At 39.8% G+C, this 22,950-nt stretch overlaps 1 protein-coding gene across 6 annotated transcripts in view; it reads right to left on the bottom strand.

Moving 5' to 3' along the window:
* Positions 1-22,676, bottom strand: part of rreb1a (ras responsive element binding protein 1a) — a 55,911-nt gene extending 33,235 nt beyond the window's left edge. For 4 of the 6 annotated variants that reach the window (XM_051881530.1, XM_051881534.1, XM_051881529.1 and 1 more), the window contains exon 1: positions 22,354-22,675. Coding sequence is in view for 2 of the 6 variants with exons in the window: in XM_051881529.1 (XP_051737489.1) it covers positions 22,354-22,393 (40 nt within the window). In the remaining 4 variants the exon portion in view is untranslated. Of the gene's footprint in view, positions 1,163-22,353 lie in introns of those variants that run through there. The other 2 variants (XM_051881532.1, XM_051881531.1) reach the window with 2 other exon arrangements.
* Between the last annotated feature and the right edge of the window lie 274 nt (positions 22,677-22,950).

The raw sequence follows: 22,950 nt of genomic DNA, 5'->3' as shown, positions 1-22,950 counted from the left end.
GTAGCTTTATCCTCTTTGTGCAGGAGCTTTTCAAAAGAGAGGAGACGTGCAGAAGGGGTGATGGAGTGTGTGTCTTTAAATTAGAGAGAGACTTCACAGACTGAAGACAGATGACCATAAAAAGTTCACAGGAAACTTTGCCGTTGGTGGTGGGGGATGGAGAGAAGATGAAGAGACAAGCGAAGGAGTCGTCAGAGGAGAGATGTGAGAGAGATGGAGGATGGGATGAGAGAGACAGGACAGAGATTATCAGATTAGTGGCTGGTAAGACTGCCTAATTGAGAGGCAAAGAGGCAGGTATAATGGCCTGGGTGGAGGAGACATTTTAGGTTGCTATGGTCTTTAGCCACGCCAGTGTGTGTGTGTGTGTGTGTGTGTGTGTGAAGATGGATTTTTTTGCTCTGCCCCTGTGAAACACACCCAGCCTCTGTGTCTTCTCCCATATTACATTGCTCTGATGATGATGATGATGACAGGATACTGACTGTATTCATGAACTGTTATTGGCTTTGGTGTGAATCACACAATAGTCAAAGAAAAGGAGAAAACAAAAGGAGAGGAAATAAGCAGGCCAGATCAGTTTTACACAGCCAGCATCCCTGATGCATTACCAGTGTAATGTTTAAAACATAAAAAAAACTATGATAACATTAATATGGAATAAAAAAAAAAAACAATAAGCATTGTAGCAAGTCCTTCCATATTGTGGTTTATAAGATAATCTTGTAATAAATGCTGGATGGAAATGCTAAAATATGAATAAAATAAAAAGACTGGAGTAATGATGCTGAAAATTCAGCTTTGATCACAGGAATAAATTATATCATATTGTATATTGTATATTACAATAGAAAACAGTTATTTTAAATTGTAAAATTTTACATTACTGTATTTTTTGATCAAATAAAAGCAGTCTTGGTGAGCATAAGAGACTTTTCAATAAAAAAGTCAAATTTTGCATAAAAAAAAAAAAAAAAAAAATTCTTGCCAACGCCAAACTTCTGAATGGTAGTGTAAATTCCTAGATATGCATCAGAACAGTCATGTGACTTAGGCTTAAAGGGATAGTTCACCCAGTTACCCTCAAGCCATCCTAGCTGTATATGACTATCTTCTTTCAGGCTAACACAATCAGAGTTACATTATAAAGCTTGTAAAAATCTTGAGCCCCATTCACTACCATTATAAAGCTTGGAAGAGTAAGGATATTTTTTAATTTATTTTTAATTTATTTTTTAACTCTGATTGTGGGTGAACTATCCCTTTAAGTAATGTGACTTAAATCGGAAGTAATGTGTAAGTAATGTGACTTAAATCACTCCCATTCAATACTGTAGCACAAACAGTGCAGCAGTTTAATGCTATGGTTATGGGTTTTTTCAAATCTCTAACCTTAAGTATGAGCACCAGCAATAGCGAGGTTTTCTTTGCACACACAACTAATTAGATAAGTCAATATATTCAAACTTAGACTGTTGAGAATATTTTAAATTTTAAAAAAAATAATCTAAAAGAGGTGCCCTGCGATGAACCACAATTAACTGCTACAGGTCACATGCAATTTCTGCATGCCAGGAAACGGTTTCATTTAGGCTAAATTTATGTTTAATGAGCGCAGGTATAGGCTACATCCATTTTTGGGTTAAACCTGTTTGTGTATGCACACTATGTGATTACCTTCGCCTCCATGTGCGAGCATGATCACTTCAGTGTGCGTGTGCGAGAGAGAGAGAGAGAGAGAGAGAGAGAGAGAGAGAGAGAGAGAGAGAGAGAGAGAGAGAGAGAGAGAGAGAGAGAGAGAGAGAGAGAGAGAGAGAGAGAGAGAGAGAAAGAATGCTACTGCTCTGTTTCAGGGCTGGATGACAGGCACGGACAAGTGCAGGAACCGACGTGTTTGAGAGCAGTTGGCGCGCTGAGATAGTGCTGCTTTCTGCCTAGCACATCACCCCTCAATATCAGTTTCAATAGTGAGAGGCGAAGATAAAAAACAGTGAAAGAAAAAGAGGAGATCAGACTTGTGCAAAAACAGGAAGGTGTAGAGTTTAAAAGAAATGTTTAAAAGAAAGGGGGCAAAAAACTGATGAATGAGAGGAGAAGGCAATGTGGTGCAGTGAAAGAGAGAGGTGAGAATCTGGACAAACGGGATGGGCCAGTTTTCTCGTTTGCTGCTTGAAAGACAGCACTAAGTTAACTGCTCACTCCCCAGCTTGTTTGCTTTGTTTCTATTAAACACCAGAGACATTGACGGGGAGAGAGGGGGGTGGAGGACGGATGGAGGGAGGGAGCTACCAGAACCTGCACCACCCTGAGGTCTCATATCCTTATCAATGCAAACCGTACACCCTACAAAACATAAACACACAGCCTACAGAAGGGCTGATACTAATGACATCAGTTAGACTATGCCACAAAAGACAATTGTCCACTTTCCTACTTAAACTGTTACCAAGTCCCATTTGAAGAATGTTTTTAATTTTTTTGTGCTGTAGATTACAAGCAATCGCATCAGAAGTGGGCCTAAAGCAAGAAACACAGTCACGCTGAGATGTAAAGTTATAGCCAACACAATGCAATAAAGTAGTCCCTTGTTACATACTTAACATGCATTCTTACTCTACTATAACATAATTAACCCCCAGTACTCAAGGGGGCGGTCTGTGCCATTAAACTGACTGCGTAATTATTCCGGAAGCTAGCTATAAATGTCGGCATCTTCAAATAATTGCTAAGCCATAACTCGAAAACTAAAAATGACCATAGAACAAGACAGTTGCAACATGTATTTACTTCAAAGAATCCCACACTGTAAACCCTAATGCCCAAAATAATTAATTGGTTTGAGTAGGACAAACTTAAATTAAACAAATTAGTACTTTTTAGTCAAATTAACTTTTTATTTAGTATTTACCACTTTTATTTTTCCTTTCAAGTTCACAGAACTAATTCATTTTAAGTAAACTGAACTGTTTCATTGTTTTGAGTTTTATGAACTCATTTCTTTTAAATTTAGATGAACTTAAGTTTAACTGAAACTGAGCTGGGATTTCTATTTCCCAGCATGCTTTGCAAATGACACTCAAAAGGGAGAGTAAATGCTAAAATTAAGTGTTATATAATGTTTTTTTAACATTTCAAGTTAACAATTAAAATTTCTGAGTACAAAATTCTGCTAACTTCCCAGTTCTGCTTACTTAAACTTTGAATTTCTTAATTAAAAATTGAAGCAACTGATTGCCTCTAATTTTTTGAGTTTTGTCAACTTACCTGGGCTTACAGTGCATGGTATTACCATCATAATAAAGGTTTACAATGGTATTACATTTCAATGTCCAAAGAAATATGGCTATACCAAAAATATACTATATTTTTGGTACAAATGAACGGTCAAAAGCATCCCTCAGGAAGTTTCTCAATTATTCAACAGAAGTGCCAGCGATGCAATCAAAAGCAAAGACGTAGCGAATTGAAATCATCTGACAAGCCATTGTGTGGCAACATGTGGAAACTCCAGTGAGGTTTGAGTTCCTTTTACAGATAATGGTTTATATTAGAACAGAACAGAGAAGAGGACAAACCAAAGAGGGCAAAAGCAGACACGTCACCAAACCCGGTTATTTTCTCAGCGGCAAGATTCCTTATACATGATTTTCTGCCTCTTTTTGTGGACAAATTTGCGAAGATCCTGGCCTCAACCAGTGGCACCAAGACAGCACATCCAGTTTTGTCTGCTGACAGATATTTCATGGTAAAATGACTAACAACAGGAAAGAAACTATGAGTGAATACATCAAATGAGTAACTTTCGCTTCAACTTTGAACAAAATGGGGAGTTCTGCAAATGAAGTTGTGGCATCAATCCATGACTGTCTGTGTGGTCGACTGTTTTACTCTTAAACATCATTCAACACCTGAGTCGCATATACATCATAACAGGCAACAAGCTGAAATGCGCTGCGCAGGAAGTGGCTTTCATTTCCAAATCAACCCTGGCTGCGTTGCCTTGGGGCGAGCTTGCTTCATGCAAACCAGCTCTGTATCTATGCGAGCATCTCAGATTCAGTGAAAAAAGTTTCAAAGCTTCCAAATCAGTCACTTTGAAAACACAGTGCTTCTTGTTAAATGGCTTTAAAATAGATCCATTAAGTACAGTAGAGTTGCAAGGATGCACAGGGAAGATCTGGTTCTTGGTACACACATGTTCTTTGGGTGTTTTAAGGGGGATGGGGGACCTCTGGATTCAGCTGTGCTGCAGGCTCGATAGTTCCTGGCTCTTTAGAGGTAAAGAGATGATGTAAACAAGCATGCAAATTGAGGGGTCCTTGGCAACGGACGACTCAGCTGTCAAACCTCACAGGTGCCTGCGACAGGGACAAGTCTTCACCCTTCTTTTTTGCAGATGGTGGGCCTTTATTTGGGCCTAAAGGACACATATGGTGCATTGGATTGGTCAGACTTCACAGTGGGGTACTGCGAGAGCGGTTGACTGGTCACATGGGTGAGGTTTGAGCCTCGTATTCAGGCTCATCTCCATATCCATGCAAATATGCATCTATGCGGAAAGAGAAAGAACTGCATTCTCGCACAAAAGAGAGGCTGGTTTTGCAAAGATAGAGTTCTTGTAAGCGAAGACAGACGCTGGCTCTTGCCCGGTTTCTGTGGAGAGCCGTGGTGTGAGTTACAGAAGAGTGCAGATGCAGGGTCCATGCTGACAGATCAGTGTGCCATTGACAGCTGCCTGGAAAAAGCATACACTGTCCACCCTCATTACAGATGGTGTGTGTGTGTGTGCACAAGCTCTCTCAAAGAATATCGCTGTCCCCACCAGTCCGTCCAAAACAGGGCAGCCATTTTAAAACTCTTCCTTAAGGGAGAAACAAGAGCCATGAATGTAAAGAATCACAATGATGTGAGACTACATGGGGATGTTCATCCCAGGCCAACTTTGGTTAAACAGTGCGTGAGGTGTAGAGGAATGGGTGAAAGGAGGATCTGAGCATCTAATCTCCTTCCCTCCTGTTGTTCTTGTTGTTATGATCACTCCTTTATTTAACAGACATGTTTCTGCAGGAAGACCAAGAGATCTTTCCCTCGGCCGTTGCTAAGGTGCCATTCTCTCTGATTTGCTTTGAGTGTGACCCACGGATATGAAGACATTTGCTGAAACTGCCACTGTTCATGGACATTGTTTTGAGTAATTAAAGGTCTAATAAAGGTTTTCAACTGGTTTCGAATGCATTGTATATGCAAAACTGGAACTTTTGATTCATACATGGAAAAAATCCTCTTGGGAAGCAGTCACATGGGAATTCCTCCTATCTCCCTCCCACTTTTCACCGATCCCTCCCTCTCGGCAGAGCTGGTCGGGGTGGCAGCTTTTATGGCAGAAAGGACGCAGTGGGCCCATGCCTTTCTCCTTTGACAGTTGTCTATCTGTGCAACAAATGGAACATTCATCGAGGGGCAGCAGTGACAGCTCGGCTCCATAAATCCAGAGGCACACAGAGGGCTCTCCAAACCTCAGTGTGTATATGGCTCGCATCAGCTACTAGAACAACTGAATTATGTTTGGGTCCTGTAAACGTGCAATACACATCTACCATCGGAAAACTTCGGTTTGAACATCACTGGTGATAATGTGGGATGGAGAAATGGATGCATCAAGAGTTGAGGCAAAAATGAATGCTGAGAATGCTCAAAGTTAACTTTAAGTTCAATGAGTAATTTCAGAGTAACTGCAGATAAAGAAAAGGAAAAATCTTTATAAAAAAAAAAAAAAAAAAACTCTAGGTTACAACATGCCAAGTCCTTAAAAATCTACACTTTGTATTCATGTTGTTTCACAAGGTTTCAAAAAACATTTACCATTTTCAATGAAGGTTTAAATTAATGTCATGTGATGTAACCATCAAGTATTTAGGGTACTGTACGCATAACAGTGAGCATGAATGCACGTAAAATAAAAAAAAAATTAATCTAAAAAGCCACATAATGACTGAAGGTTTGACTTATGCTTGCCAAACTGCCAAACTTCACAATAAAAGTATAAAGAATCTTACGATAACCATCTCTCTTTTATGCACCGTTGAAGTATGGGTGTGGCTGCTGGTTTCATGAAATTGACTCTAAATTCACTGTACACCTGAGAACACAAAGAGACAAGAGTAGGAAGAGGAGGAGGTGTGGTGGGGGTACCTCCAGGCCTTTTCAGTCCTGTTAAACCGGCAAGCTCCTACAAGCCATCCTGAAAAAGAGGCCCACGATGCTGTGCACGCATCTTGAAATTGATCTGAGTGAGTGCACCATTATTGCAAAGGGATTCCCTCATACAAAACAACGTTAACAAAATAACAAGAAACAAAGATGCTAATTATTAAAGAGGTGTGCAAACAAACCGGATTAACACATACTCTGTAGAACGTTTTAGTCAGTTTAACCAAACTCAAGACAATCTGATTCACTGTGAATAATATGCTTGGTCAGGTTTTGAGGCTGGAGAGCCACCACAGTGGGTTCTCCATCATTAATTTGAAAGACTAAAGAAAAGGAAAACCACTGGAGGGGTGTTTGACAGAGAACTAGGCAGATATGCCTCTTACGGCACACTATAATGGAGCTCTTTGTAAAGCAAAGAAGAATACAGCCTTCATCGAGCTGATGCTGAGAACATCTCAGTGTGGCTCAAATGTGCACACATAAACAGACATGCAGTGACCACGCATGATTTGTGGCTTTTTTTTCACGCGTGCTTTTCTCCTCCCCTTGAAAAAGACTGACTGTTTGGTGAGAGAAAAAACCTTATGAAAGATTTGTGAAAACACTTATTGGACACCTCGAAGGCCCAGTTCTGACAGCGATGTTATCGTCAGTCAGTGTAAATTCCCTCACTCCCTCTTCTTTCACTCAATCACTCGATCACTCCTGCACCTCCCCTCCCCTCTGGCCCACTTTTGGCTTCTGTTCCAATGTTACATGGCCTAAACTCCAAAAGCAAGGATGCAGGCCAAAGTACAAGGCCAAAACATCAGCCAACTGGTGCTGTGACGGCCGTCCGCCACCCACTTTTAAGGCCCAGCCCCCAAAGGCCAAACCACGTGACTCCCTTCGGCCAATCACGCCCCAGGCTGCCAGCTGTTTGCTATTGCCGTTCGCCTGAGTGACAACCAGACCGGCGGTTGCAGCAGGGGTCATCCATCACACTCCAGTGTATGCTGACGCGCAGGGCTTCTCGGCTGTGCTGAAGCGACTCCCTAGCATCACATCACGTACAACCCCCCCTCCCCTGCCTGAAATAAGAGTCACATTGTTTTTTTCCCTTTCGTACCGCTCCAGAGTTGCTGTGCAGGGCTCTCTCTACATAGGCGGCTGCCTGAGGACACGCTCCTACAAGGGAGCGATTCATCTAGAGTGGGGGGGTGGAGGCACTGGAACTTCAGTGGAGAATTTGCAGGCTGAGAGCGTTAAAGTCCCAATTTTTTTGTAAATGTGGCAGCTTGGTGGTTAGCATCAGTCTGACCATCCTACAAAAGGCTGTAGAGGCAGTCTACAAAGAACGAGCCAAAAGTGGGAATTTTATGCATGAGAATTCAATTCTCAAATTTGACGCATTTAGTTGCAATTTCCAAATGTCATTTCACACGAGAAAAAGGGTCAATTAAGCTTTTACACAAAGAATCAAAAAACTTTTTAAAGAGTTCATTTCTGTCCATAGATACGTTTACACATCAACGATGTACTAAAAACTCATGCTAGACAAGTAGTTGGCGATGTCACTTTGTAAAGAAAGACTACGCGCCCGCGCACATACGCATTCTTTACTCGCCGCGCGCATGCCTATCCACCTTATTTTTACAGTATACTGCACTTTGATATTCTTCTCGTCATTTCCCTATAGCGACTAATAAATCAAAAGTCTCGCACATTCACAGAAAACACCTTATTTCCATGTTGAAAAATAAGGTGGATAGACTAAACACGTAATATGCATGTGCATGCCATCACCGTTTTCACAGATTCATGTTTTTGCAGTTTACACGGAGATGCTAACGGTATAGTTTTCAAAAGTTTGCGTTTTCAGACCACCAAAACGCCGTTATCGCGTAAATAAATGGCCAAAACGCATAAAAAGCTTTCTGTTTTTTTAGAGGAAAATGGTGTGGTGTAAACACTCCCTATATTTCACTGTATTGGATCTCCATTTGGAGTAAGCTATGTCTGTGACGATTCATATAAAAGCTTTATCGTTACACCTACATTTTTGCTAGCCGTCATACAATGTCATCATTCAGCATAACATTACGAATCGATCAGCAGCTTGAAAAACATTTATCATCTTGTATTGTTGCCACCCCACATACAACACTTTGGTAGAAAAAGTTAGCAGATTATATTTTATAAAATTTATATAGAACCTTTTGTGGTTTAGTAATTTCGACATTTCAAATTCAAATATTTGCAGCCTTATTGGACATCAAAGTTGCTTTCAGAACCGTCATGTCCATAATGCTGGTGAAAATGAAATAGCATGTTTTATTGATGAGTTATATGAGTTCCAACCCTTCTATGTAACGATTATGTTTCTTAATTGTGCATATAGAGTCCTTATAAAGTGTCACCTTCAAAAAAAAAAAAAAGTATGCTAGGTGTCACCTTCTATACAAATAAGTTTAGTCTATTTGAAACATTATTTAAAACTCAAAAGACTAAATTCGGGAGTAGGGTGCACAAATGTGCAATGTTATCCACTGGACATCACAACATGTTATTCATGCTTGTATTGTTCTTTAAGTGTCAATTAGCTTGAAACCACCTTCAAATGACGAATGTGAATGACATCAGCTGGTACAGAAATGAAAAAGTACACAAGCCCTGAGTGTAGCAGTCAAAGGACGGCTGGTCATTACAGACCAATCTCTTTTGTAATTCCATGACAGTCTATAGAGGCGTTAGGGCACTAGCATTTCGGCTGCAGGGCCGCAAAGGCCTCATTTCCATCTCTATAGGCCCCCTTAATGTTTACCCACACACTGATAAAGAGAGTCCCATCAGATGTAAGGCGGCACCAGAGTGGGTACAGATTGGTGGGTGGGTGACAGCCCTCAACATCGTGAGGTCCTGAAAGGATAAAAGGGGTTAAAACATGCAGGAAGAGACAATTACAAGTTTCAAACAAAGGCAAGCAGGCTTAGCAAAATGGTCACATGGTTCAACAATGGAAAAAGTTCTGGTTTCCTCCACTGATTTTGGAGAGCTTTAAACACTTTTTTTTTCCCTTGGCGAGAGGTTCTTAGAGCACAACCTGATTAAGTATTTAATGTTTACCACTAACAAAAGAGCCAGATTAGCAGAACAGACTAGAACTTCTCCTGTCTGCTTTTCCCTGGCAAAATGAAGGCTTTACATGAAACCATACTGAAACCATTTATTTTACTAGTTCTGATGAACAATTCCCTTAATGTAGCACAATAGTTATCATAACAGTAACATCCAGTATCCACCATTTCCTGTTCAGCAGAGGTTTAACAGACTCACACACAGCCTTGTGGGATAGGCCATTTCCTTAGCAAGCCATGAAACAGGCAGTTGAATCACAAACACAGACATGCAGCTCGAAAGTGACCAATCCTGACATCATCAGGCAAAGATTTAAATGAATTAACACCTGAAATCCGGGAACAAATCTATGGTGGTCTAAAAGCCAAAAACAATGCAGCAAACAAATCTTTTTCCTACAGGCCCAGAATTTCTTTGTAAATTTCTTTATAACTTATCGGCTACCCACTGACCCTGTTCAAAGATTATGGCAGAATGAAATGAGTGCAATCTAAGAGAAGACATTACAGGGCATTACCCACTTTATAACATGTTATGCAACAATGATGGAGACAAAACAGACATCAAACACCAAATGAGGATGTTGCAAGTTTTTAAAAGTCATGTGCAGACAATTATGACCCTTCACATGCCTACAAATATCTGCATGAGTTTCAAAAGTTTTATAAAATTCACAAACTACAAAATATAGGCTAGCAGTAACTGTAACCCACAAGGATGAGCGAAGCAGCCATTTTGTCAAAGCTCTGTCATGCAACATGCATTTTGTAAAGGCTGTACTTTCAGACAGACCCTTGATCTGGTCTTCTCATGAGCCAATCAACAGCCTGGTTATCTTCTCTGCTCTTTGATTAAGTTTATTATTGCCTCTGCTCTACTTTTCCCAACCACTTGGTAACAAAGTTCACGAGTGGAGTTCTAACTCCCTGGTTAATGATAACACTTCTTGGACAGACATACTTTGTGGGATGCTGTGGATGAATAGAAACTAGATGAAGGAAGTAGAGGTATCCAGAGCATTTCTGATGACTAACTCCAATGGAGATGTTTTGAAATGTGGCAGTTACTGTTCATCCTCTCTTATAATCTCATTGACAGGCACAGACAGGTTGGATTATAGCATTTGAACAAGCAGTTGTTTTGAACCACACAGTGAAATCCAACCAGCTATTGTACAGGAAAAAAAATTAAATCCCATTAGTGGGTGAATCTCACAAAAAACTATCAAAAAAAATGTCTGAGCCATATAATTGTACAATATATACGTAACGGCAATGAGATTCATCCAAGTAGATTGAGACTTTTACATTATTTATTTGACTTCATGGTTTTCCACATGTCATCTGGGCGGGTCCCTCAGAAATATCTGTGCGTGTTGGCTTGCTGTGAAGTAGGTGTTGAAGGAGGGCAGCGTTTCTGTCTGCTCATTGTGTACATAGCCCCTGATGGGAAAGGCCAGGTTTCAGGAGAAGAAAGAACCCTGCTCGCTGTCTTTTGTGCCGTCTCCTCAGGGGCACGTCAGCAGAGCCTGCCCCATTGACTCCTTGTTTCCCATGGGAGCTAGACAGAGTACCATTAACCCCAGACCAGTGGGGCAGACACACCTCTACCTTTTCACCTGGCCATTCGAATTTGCAGCCCAAAATTGGGCTTGAGCGCCCTAGACCTCTCTAACCCAACCCCCTCTCACATCACTTCAGCCGGCTCCATCACAAAGACGCATTTATTTTGGAAACAGTAGCCGGCATATCAGCATTTGCTATCTTTTCTAATGCTGATGTCCCTAAACAGAAGGAGCGTGGCCTGGTGTTATTTCGAAATGGCTGACCTGTCATCGAGGAGTGTTATCCTTTTGGTGTGATGACTCTGTTAAGTTTTTAGGTGGATTCCGGTAGGTTGGATTTTATGAGTGGACCGGGTGCGGCTTTCAGGAAGAGTTCTTCAGCATTGATGCTTGCATGACCTAACTGTCACACAATCTTAGGCTGTCTACACTAATCTGGATACATTTGAAAATTCATATTTTTCTGTACGTTTTGATCGTCAGTCTTTGGTAGGGATGTAAAGGGCCGGAAAACTTCCGGTAAATTTCCGGAAAGTTTCCAAAAATCCTGGAAAGTTTCCGGAAATTTGCCAGAAATTTTCCGCCCCTTTGCATCCCTAGTCTTTGGTCTTAAATGTTACTTTGTACAATCTTCATATTACATTCCTTCAAATGACTAAGTTGCCATTGCTGTCCTAAAACATAACATGAGGTTGATTGTGTTTTAGATTATAAATGGCATAGTGATCGAATGCGACCTGGGCGCACCAATTATTGGTGGGATATTTTGCAAATAAAATGATTGTGCCAGAAGAATAGCATAAAATCTTTATAATGTCTGGTCTCTTGGTATCACCTCAGTGAGCTTTTATTATGTTTTACGCATACACAGTAAGATAACTTAAGCATTTTTCAACGTTTCGAGTGGAAGAGAAACTTTGAAAAGAAAACGCCATTTTCAAATGTATCCAGATCAATGCAGAAAGCTAGTGATTACAGTGATTACAATGCAAAGCTAGTGATTACAGTTTATAAAGTTATAATTATGGATATTTTGCATCACTTCGCTTTAGAAGGCCTTTATTAACCACCTGGAGCCGTATGGATTACTTTTATGATGGATGGATGCGCTTTTTTGGGCTTCATATTTGGGATATTTCATATCCGTGAAATTGGTCATCACATCACAAAGATGCGAAAAGTCAAACATGACCAACTGTTTTGTCTAAACTTGCAAGATCATTTTTACTAAAGAAAGTGCGAGACAGGAATGCTGGTAGAGTTTTAAAGCCTCGAGTTCCTTCCTCCCCTCCTTGCCTTCACTCACTCCCAGTGTCTCCGCCTCCGTCCCAAGGCCAGTCCAGTAATCTCATCCTCCCCATCCCCCCTACACTCTTAGCAGCTGTGCAAAGGGATGCTCTCAGGTGGAGGCCCATGTGTTTGCACAAGAGGTTGCAAGAAGGTGTGTGGTTGACTTCTTTACGAGCCTGAGGTGCAGTTGGACTAGGGGCATGAGCTCTGGTCTCTGTGGATACGAGGTGTGTCCTGTGTTTGCAGAACAAACAACAGTACCTTTTCAGCTCATGAGAGGAGATGGCAGGACATTGTGCGTGTGTGTGTGTGTGGGTGTGGATGTGGATGCGTATGTGTATGTGTATGGTTCGGTTTTGAAAAAGAGGTTGAATGAGAATGTTGTTATGCACTTGAATTATCTGTTTCCACTGCACGAACAGCTACAGGAAAGCTTGATTACTGAATTCAACATGGAGCGACTTCAAATAAGAACCAGGGGTGGACTGAAAACAAAGCACAATTTTCAACACTCAACATTTCCATGGAACTGCACTTTAGTAAACAAGCTAAAAGAACCTAAAAGAAAATTTGAGTGGGGCACATGCAAAACTCGCCTTCCTAGTGCAGGGGCGTTGCTATGATATTGCTAAGGCATTCAAAGTGGCTCTTAGTGGGATGAGATGCGGTAGGGCTGATTTTTCAAATTTTTTCAATTAATTCAAATTTAATGTTTTGTCTCGATTTTATTTTTTTTAAATCAATAAATTGCGTTTTTGAATAAAAATGTTAGCAAACGTTACAATTAGACATGTTGACAATACAGCAATGATAACCCTTAAGAGAAGAAAATGATGGAGCACCTGATTAACCGCTCTCGTGTGATGCTCTATGAACGTAGAACACATTGCTGGTCTTAAGCGGCTGTTCACTCAAAAATGTGTTGTTGTGTTGGGAAAAAAAAAAAAAAAAACGAGACGCGGGCAATGGAATAGGAAAAAGCGCGAAGTTATTAAACGCGAGTTAAACTTTTTTTTTTTTTTTTTTTTTTAAGTTGACTGCTGCGTTTTTAGAATGCCGTTTCAGATGCTGCAAAAGACGCGAGACATGAGTGCAACAGCCAAACACGTCCAACAAACATAAAAACAATCGGAAAAAGAGCGCAATGGAACGCAAAAACCTGTAAAGAACTACTACTGTATGTTTGATATTTCATGTTTGCATGATGGTGACAGGCATGCATTATTTTTACAAAGCATTTATTGTTAACAATAGCCTATTACTGGTGTTATTTATTGCTATTACTATTTGGCTAAGAAATATTTAGCATTTTTATTTTATTTTATATTATTTATGAGTATATAGGATATAAGTTATGTTTGTACAATATTTGCCTTCATATTTCATGCATATTTTTTGCAAAGTAGTGTTGTCAAAAGTACCGACTTCGGTACCAAGTCTGAAAATTTTAAAAATGTGAGGCTTTGAGCGCTGTTGAGCGGATTCGTAAACACCTCTGATTGGCCATTGTGTTCACACACTCATCAGATATGTCTGTGACTAAATACAATGATCAACGCTTCAAAAACATGTTGTAAATAGACATCAATGACGTTCTTCACCGAGCACAGATACACACGGGAGCATTTGAAAGCAGGTGTTTATCAGCAGACCGGTCTACTGATATGCTTTCAAACGCTCCCGCTTTCAAATTCAGACGCTGCCGTGCGCTGATCATTATAGCCAAATCACAGACATATCTGCTGAGCTCATGAACACAATGGCCAATCAGAGGTGTTTATGAATCCACTCAACAGCGCTCAAAACGCCACATTTTTTAAATTTCAGTACCGACTTGGTATCGAAGTCGATACTTTTGACAACACTACTGCAAAGATATTTAACAAATAAGTCATTTGTTTTCATTTACGCCATGTTGATAACTTCAGGTGTAGTGCACTTGGAATAGAACTTTTTTTTAACCAGATGGTTAATTTTGCCATATCGCCCAGCCCTAGTATACAGTGCAAATGAGCAATACAAAAATGACAACAAAGACCATAAACGTCACCAACAGATCTGTGGTCAACGTCATGTTTGTCGAGCTGCATCTCAGGATTACATCTTTTCCCAGCATGCACTGTGGCTGCCAGGTAAGGTGTCATTAGGGCAGCTCATCCTTGCGGGCTATATTTGTTGTCTGTCGAGTGGCAAGGTGGCAGACCAGCTGAGCAGACGGGAGCAAACAGCAACCTCTTGGATTTTGCCTGACATAAGACGACCAGATTTGCGCTGTTTACACAAAGGCCTGTCTGCATGTCCTCAAACGTGTCAGATGCAGAATATGCGTTGCGCCACCCATTGGTAAGCTGCAACAAAATACCCTTTTTGGGTCACAAGGCGTCCCAACCCCAACTCAAGATGACACATTAGTGCAGTGTGTCATTTGCGCTCTATCTCCCTCACACGTAATCAAACAGAAACTGGTTGTGCGATGCTGTTGGCCTCTTTTTTTCCTTTCTGCAACCACCCTCGTCTTGTCTGTTCCACCCTTTCTTCCCTCCCTCCTTTTCTTTTTCTCTCGGCCAGCTCCACTAAGCAACAAGTGCTGCCTGTGAGTACCACCCCTCCCCCTCGTCCCAGCCTCCAGAAGCTATCGCAAATCCTGCGAGCAACTGCCAGCTGACAAAACTGTTTAGTCAGCAAGAGAGAAGCAGGCAGGGAGGGAGAGAGGGAGCTTCAGGCTTGAGAGAGCAAACGAGAGCTGAGACAGAAAAGAGCCGTACATCAGTCGGCCCACAGCGTTTAAATTCGGCATGAAACAGAAGTTGTGATCTTTTCTTTTCCTACTGTGACGTATATCTGAGTGAAACAGCTTCTTGAATGAAAGAAAAAAAAATGTAGGGCGGGACTTGACTTTGCCCATTGGGAATTGATCGGATGGTTGCTATTGGTGGATCTTATGTGAGTGACAGGTTACCCCACCCTCATGCCAGTAAACACATCATCAGAGAAGATGTTGCTGCAAAAGGGAGGGGAAGTTATTTTATTTTAATTAAAGATGAATAAAAAAAAATAATGATAAATCATTATGACTTCAGTTTAAACACTTATCTTGAGGAAACAAGACAATGTGGAGGATAAAACGCCCTCAAAAACAGGGACGTTGTTGTCAAAATCACTATGTCTGTTCGTAGAGCTGTCTGAATCTCAGTGAGGGAAAACAGTCATGCAGCTAACTTGCTATTGTTCGAACACTTCCTTCATCTCTTTCCCCTCCACCTCAGAGAAGAGGCAAGTTTCACTTCCTGTCTTTCCTCTCATCTCCTCTTCTCAGCTTGCTGGAGCTCCATTTTCCCTGCCTCCCTTTCTCCCTCCTGTTCTCCATTGTGGCATTCTTTCACATCGGTGATAGCCGTTGGGTTAGACTTTGAACTCTTAGCAAATACCAACTTTATTTGCTGGTTGGAGCGGCTCGGGGGAGAAGCTGGGAAAGGTGATAAGACGGGCTGCAATAACAGGGCTTCGGAGGTGTTTGTGAGGCTTCGTCAAAAACCAAAAAGATGCATTCAGCCTGATGGCCCATTAGCCTGATAACTGTAAACATGGCAATGATTGGGTCAGTGCTCTGATGAAAGATTCTCCACAATTCTAAAGCTACAGACTTTAAAAGCATGGCAATCAATCTCTTGAATGAAACTTTTCAATAAAACCAACACACTCAAAAAATGAACTTTCACTGTTGTTAGTTTCACTCAAACCATACTTGTTCACATTACTTAAAAACTAAATACATTAAGAATTTAACAGTTGTTTCTACTAAAAATGAGTATTGTCAGCTTTACTTAAGAAGTGTTTGTTCAGTCAACTTAACATTACTGAGTGAAATGCACAAATTTATGTTGACATAACTAACTGGGCAGAGGATCCGTAGTTCCCAGTATGCTTTGCAAGGGACTGCATTAGGAGAGTAAATTTATGGATTAAAGTGTTATTTTATGTGCTTTTCAGTAAAGGGAAAGATGTTGTTAGTTTATATTAGTGTTTAATGTTCAGTTATGATGGACATTTAGAGGAGTTTCTATAATGTTTTTGAATTTTGTGGTTACCATTATGCCATTAAGAGTGGCGCCTCAAAGTTATTTTTTTTAATGCATTTTGTAGAGCAAATAGTTAATTTAATAAGGTAAATTAAGTCAATAAATGTGTTCACCTTACATAATAAACAACATTAAGTAAACTGCACATTTAAATATAGGGCTGCACAACGATTAATCACGATTAATCGTGTCCAAAATAAAAGTCTGTGTTTACGTAATATATGTGTGTGTTCTGTGTATAATTATTATGTATATATAAATACACACACATGTATATATTTAAGAAAAATGTTATATTTATATATAAAATATATATATAAATTATATATAAATATATTTATTTATTTATACATGCATATATTTCTTAAATATATACATGTATGTGTGTATTTATATATACATAATAATTCTACACCGAACACATGCATACATTACGTAAAAAGACTTTTATTTTGGACACGATTAATCGTGATTAATCGTTGTGCAGCCCTATTACGTTACAGTGACAAATTCAAATGATTTCAATTTACTCAAAGAAATTTTGTCAGCTTTACTTGAATTTCTTTTGTTCATTCAACTAAATTGTTATTTGTACAAATTACTCAATATAGTTGCATGGAACCACTTGACGCTACTTTTTTTTTTAAGTAAATCCAACAATTCATTTTTTTGAGTGCAGAAAATAAAAACAATAAAACTAGATTAAAATTAGACATAGAAAACATTGATATGCAGTTCCTATGATGTTCTGTCTTTATAAAACTCAATGTCACAATGGTAGGAATATTGTGTTCCGATTGCTATGTGGCTGCTACTGTATTGAGGGTTTTAAAGTCATCATGAAAACAAAATTGGCAATTCTTGTTTTTTTATGGAATATTGCAGTATTTATAATAAATGATTTTCTGTTGCACAGCATTTGTTTTTAATTCATGCGCCTCATAATTGTTAATCAAAATAACTTCCCCTCCCTCTTGCAGCAACATCTCTTCTCTGATGACGTTTACTGGCGTGAGGGCGGAGCAACCTGTCACTCACATGAGATCGACCAATAGCAAACCACAAGTATCCAAACATCCAATTAACTCCCCATGGACTAGGTTCAATATACGCCACAATAGGAAAGAAAAGAATACAGCAACTTCCTAATAGTCATGCTTGTCTTAGCAAAAGTAGATCAAGTCATTTTAAATAGTTTTTCACAATTCAAATTGAATCAATCTGAATTGTTGTTTTGAACTATATCTATTGCAACTGCTACTTTTTCAGCAGCTTCACTGTTCATGAACCAAACATGTTTTTCATGTTTTCACAGCCAAAGATAAGTGCTGCCTGTGTGGGCCATGACAGCAATCTCCTGCAATCACAGAGAGGATTGGTTGAATTTTTGAGGTTAAGCCTTCAATCCCATATATGACACATCTAACGATAATGAGCCACGGTGAGAAGGAGGCAGAGCAGCATTCATGAAATGTCTGCATTTTCCTGACTGCGTTAACAAACTATAGGCAAAGAGGGACTTCAACCAGGACAACCACAAATATAGCTGGGGCTAAAGTGTCAGCACCCAATACTATTCTTGTAAGGACGTCCAGACAGAAGCACGCCCGTGTCACTCTAAAATAAGCCACTCGTTTTAATAAAACACAAGCTAATCTGTGTGCTACTACCATCAACAAACACTTAAAACTCTGCAACATCAACTAATTGCCGCCATTCTTGAACGAGTTTGTCTATTTGAATATCTAGTTCTTTTGTGTGATGTTAAGTGTGTATACTTATACAACAACATCCTAATATTTATGGATAAACACCTAATTTGTGGGGGGGAACTACAAATAGGCCTACACCTTAGGGCTCATTTTCCTCCATCTCTCACTTCATCCGAGTTGTTCTCCCGCTGTGTCCCTGCCTCCGCTACACGCCCCACAGAAGGATGGAATATAATCTTATCTAAAAAAGGCAGGATAAATATAGCCTGGGAGCCAAAGGGCCAACCCATCCTGCCCTAAGGCCAAAAGCAGGTCCCTCTCCATCAGGATAACAGGACCACCACACAGGTCCCCTAACGCACATGTGTAAGGCCTCATTTTGACTTCAATAGTATTAATAACCAATAAATCCAATAAGATGTGCAGCAAAACATTTTGAATGAATGGATGTATATCCATTAACCAGGTACATCTGCCTAATGTTACCAGCTATAAAAGGTATAACAAGATGTGATGTTTCAAATCCACTTTACACAAATTGAATCTGAGATCAATTATTTACAAAGCATTCCAGGTAGAATGGTCTTACTATCGAAGATAGAAAATCAAATAAAATGAAATGTAAATCTGAGGAGGTCATTGATGCAAAGCAGTGCTGTAAAGTGTTTATCGTTTGGCAGCCACAACTAGGTCTGCTGTGTAGGGATCATGGGAATTACTATAATGAATTTAGATAATGTCAATACCCAGGACACTCACTGAGACCCGAGGGAGGGTGATATACTTTTAATTATCCCTAGAAAACTCCCAAGAGGGACTGGACACCAGATTTTCAAGCATTTGAGAATGCATAAACAATGAAACAATTAAGGATAGGATGAAAAGAAATTCACACTGGGACATTATGCATGGGATTCTATTCGTGTTATTGGGTAATTTTGTTATTAAAAGTAGAAATGTCAAAAGTACCAACTTTGGTACCAAGTCGGTCCTGAAATTTTAAAAATGTGACGCTTTTAAATACAAACACTTCCGTGCGTTGATCATTATAGCCAATCACAGTCATATCTGATGAGCGCGTGAACACAATGACCAATCAGAGGTGTTTATGAATCCGCTCAACAGCGCTCAAAGTGTCACATTTTTAAAATTTCAGTACCGACTTGGTACCGAAGTCGATACTTTTGACAGCTCTAATTAAAAGGAATTTAAGGGAATAACGAAAAAGAAATAAAAAGTATTCTGTATTTAAGTTATCGATTTAAACTATTTGCAAATCATATATTTTTTAAAAAATATTATTTTTATGTCTAATATGTCAAAAACGCAAAACATTACTTGTCTCGTCACATTCGGTTATGTATTACTTATAATGATATTACTTAATCATATATTAATCAATTAATAGCATGTTTTCGATTCAAAGCGGTGAAATTTCATAAAAATGTTGAGTAGTTTGCATCACTGGATATTAATGTCAGTTGCTGAATATTTCAATCATAAACAGTCGTCAAATATTAAATATTTAGCTACTTCGCTGCTAAAACGAAAGCGTTTCATTGGAATTCGCACTCGTCTTCTGTGAACAGTAAGCCCCGCCTTCTTTGATCTGATTGGCCAGCTTACTCATTCTGACAGTGATGAGCGCTGAGGCAGACCAGCCTAAAAATATAACTTTTAAAACTTTTTTGTCATCCTAACAACAAACAGAGAGGTGGATAATGGAGTGGGGGGGGGCAACTTGGCCTTTCCTAACTATTGGGGGGGACTTGTCCCCCTCAATGTCTATGGCGGTGGTTACGGCCCTGACTAAAATGGAATCTGAAATCTTCCCTAAAAGCTTAGCATCAATCGGTTTCCTCTGAGATCTCATTCACTAGATCCTGCATGTAAAAACGGTAAGAAAACACTTCATAAACTCCATTAGCATAGCTCAGAGAACAAAAAAGTGCAACTGCATATTTCAGAAACTCTAGAATGTATCACTAAAAATAAAAAGAGAACAAATATGAGTGCAAACTTTCCTATTAGCCTTAGCCAAAGAGGAAACAAACAAAACTACATGGAAACATCCTCCTTCTTTAGCCACAACATCATCAAACTGATCCTTTAAGACCGGCTGCAAGGCCTTCATATGGTCCTATTCATAACATGGCCGTTCTCTGCCAAGCTTTAACTTCATTATTTTGAAGGAAAAGCACAGAAAATGTGCTTTCTGTCATCTTTATGGTCCAGCTAAATACATCAGGTGGGGCTTTTATTTTAAGGGGTCGCATAAGATCTTATATTTAGAGATGGAGAGAAGACATGATGTCTGTGTAGTGATAGTGCACTGCTGCAGCTTTTGACTCTGCTCGTCTACAGTGTTGAATTTCGTAATGGAATGTGAACTGCTGATCCGGATCTGTCCTCTCCTCCCTTCCTTTAAAAGAAGGCCAAAGAAGCAAAGGGAAACATCTTTATTTGCCACGACCCCCCAAAACTAGTTTTGGTCATCTAATGTGATTGGTTGAGCAGTAATGGGACTTTTTATTATTTGTACCAATCCACTCCACACCAGGGTATGTAAGTGGTGTGAAGTGGAAGCGGAGCATGGAATGGGTGTTTTGAAAGTCGGAGCAGCTTCACTGGAGTGCAAAATGGAAAACCTGGAGTGGAGCTGGAGCCAAGTGATTATAGAAGTCTCTGTTGCTCCGTGTCACACTGTTTCAGACCGTCTTTTTGTTTGCCCATTACTTAGTGACACTCAAAAGCTTGATGCTTTGGCTTCATTTAACTACATCTAAATTCAAAATGATAGAAAATATTACTTATTTATCCATGGTGTGACAACTAAATGTGACAGATACATTACATGATGTTATCTATATTATAGGTTAGCATTTCTGCAATGTGTCTAATCGACCAGCCTCTTTCAATGTCACATCTCAGCATCTGAGTTTCCCACTTGTAAATATGACTTTGCTAGGTCATTCGTATGTGTCGTTCATTGATGTACAAGCCAATAGCCAATTTTATCCATCACTTTATATTGTTTGAGCAAAATATCACACAAATCTTGCTGCTGTAGTGTATTTTATCGTGACTATGGTTACCAGAGGCCTTGCTTAAAGGGACAGTTCACCCAAAAATGGAAATTCTGTCATCGTTTTTTTTTTTTTTTTTTTTCTTTCTTTCTCCATACTATGAAAGTCAATGGTCCCCCACAACTGTTTGGTTACAAACATCCTTCAAAATCTCTTCTTTTGTGTTCAGCAGAACAAAGAAATTTATTCAGGTTTGAAACAACTTGAGGGTGAGTAAATGACAGAATTGTAATTTTTGGGTGAACTATCCCTGAATTTTAATTTTTGACTGCATAACTACATCAAAAAGCAAGCAAAAAGCATATTAAAACCATAAAAGACACCGAGGATGATGCACAAAATGTGGCGAGTGAATTTGCCACGTTTACCTCCGGCTCTCCTGAAGTTTCTGCCTCACCGAGGAGGGGCGGAAAAGAGACGGAACACAAATGCCTAGCAACCATTATCTAACCAGCGCGAGCTCTGCTGCCGTCTCCCGAGAGACCGAGCGGACTCATCCATTCCTTCAGTTCACAACGACAAACTTTCAATAAAACTTGCTGAAACACTTTAAAACAACATTTAAAAGACCTAACGTGTTTACTTTGATGATGAGCATCTTAAATAACCCTAAAACAGAGATTAATAATGTGACAGACGACAAGTTTTCGACGATAAAAAACGAACCGAATTTTCTTTACTCAAATTGCAACTACCTGAACGGTTTCGTGATCAAATATAGGCCATCCTTGAACAGATAAACAAACTTTATGACGCAACAGGTTGTTGTCGAAGTAGAATAAACAAACAAACAAACCACAAAAAACATAAAAACCAAAAGATATGCATTTAAAACGACATTTTCGATGATTAATAACGATCGAAGCGTGGCAGAACCAGCTCGAGCCGAAGCGATCAAAGTGCACGCGAGATGTGATGCTCCGCGCGACAGCAGCGCGTTAGCTTAACGCTAGCTAACAGCAACAGACTTTGAACCCCATCACCGCATGCAACAACTTCTATATCTCATTAAAAAGTTGGTAAAGATGAACCCAAAGTTGTGTGCACTGAAACACGCCGTTGTCTTAGAGAAACGGTGTTGTTTGGGGCAGGTTTGGGCTGTGCGCGTGAGCATCAGGTCTCTCTCCTCGCGCAACGAGGAAGCTGAAGTTGGAAAAAAAAAGTGTCCTCTTACTCCACATTAACTTTCCCTCTGACTCCAACACGAACTTAAGCTAAAACACATCAAATAAACACACAACAGCAATACAACAGGCCCACGAGAGAGTTTTTAGGAGAGCCGAGTAACTTACGTTTGACTTTGTTGGGGTTGGGTTGCTTTCGCCGAGACATGATGATGATGGTGATGATGAGCTGAGGAGAGAGAGAAAGAAAAAAAAAGAAGCTGCAAAAGTTGTTCCGGAGAGGAATCAAAATGGCGTTTGTAAAAGATGTGCAAAGTTCGTCAACTTTGCGTTTGAGTTCCCCACTCTCCCAAATTCCCCCCACGCCGAGATGCTTTAGGGAGGAGAGAGGAAAACGCTTATTTCGTTTTCCTCCCACTGCGTCTCTCTCTCTCTCTCCTCTAAAGCTGATAAGTAAGGCGGAGTATCACGTGTTGCTCCTGCTCTAGTCTCCAAGGGGACGCGTGTTACTGAAGCTGCAGCCACAGACAAGCATCCCACACACAAAAGTTAGCCTGTTCTTTCGCAAATACTATATAAAACAATAATAAAAGCACACAAACGTGCATCGTATCTGTATCGGAAGACACACGAAAGTTCCTTGAAAAAAAATAAAGACAAAATTTACAAACATTTTGACAAAGAAGGGTCAAATTGATGCAAAATTAAGTCAGACAAAGATAAAAAAGAAAATAATAATAGTAGCCTAGTAGTAGTAGTAGTAGT

The sequence above is a fragment of the Ctenopharyngodon idella genome, chromosome 23 (assembly GCF_019924925.1).
Source record: "Ctenopharyngodon idella isolate HZGC_01 chromosome 23, HZGC01, whole genome shotgun sequence".
Taxonomy (NCBI): domain Eukaryota; kingdom Metazoa; phylum Chordata; class Actinopteri; order Cypriniformes; family Xenocyprididae; genus Ctenopharyngodon; species Ctenopharyngodon idella.
This window is presented reverse-complemented; position numbering and strand designations above follow the sequence as displayed.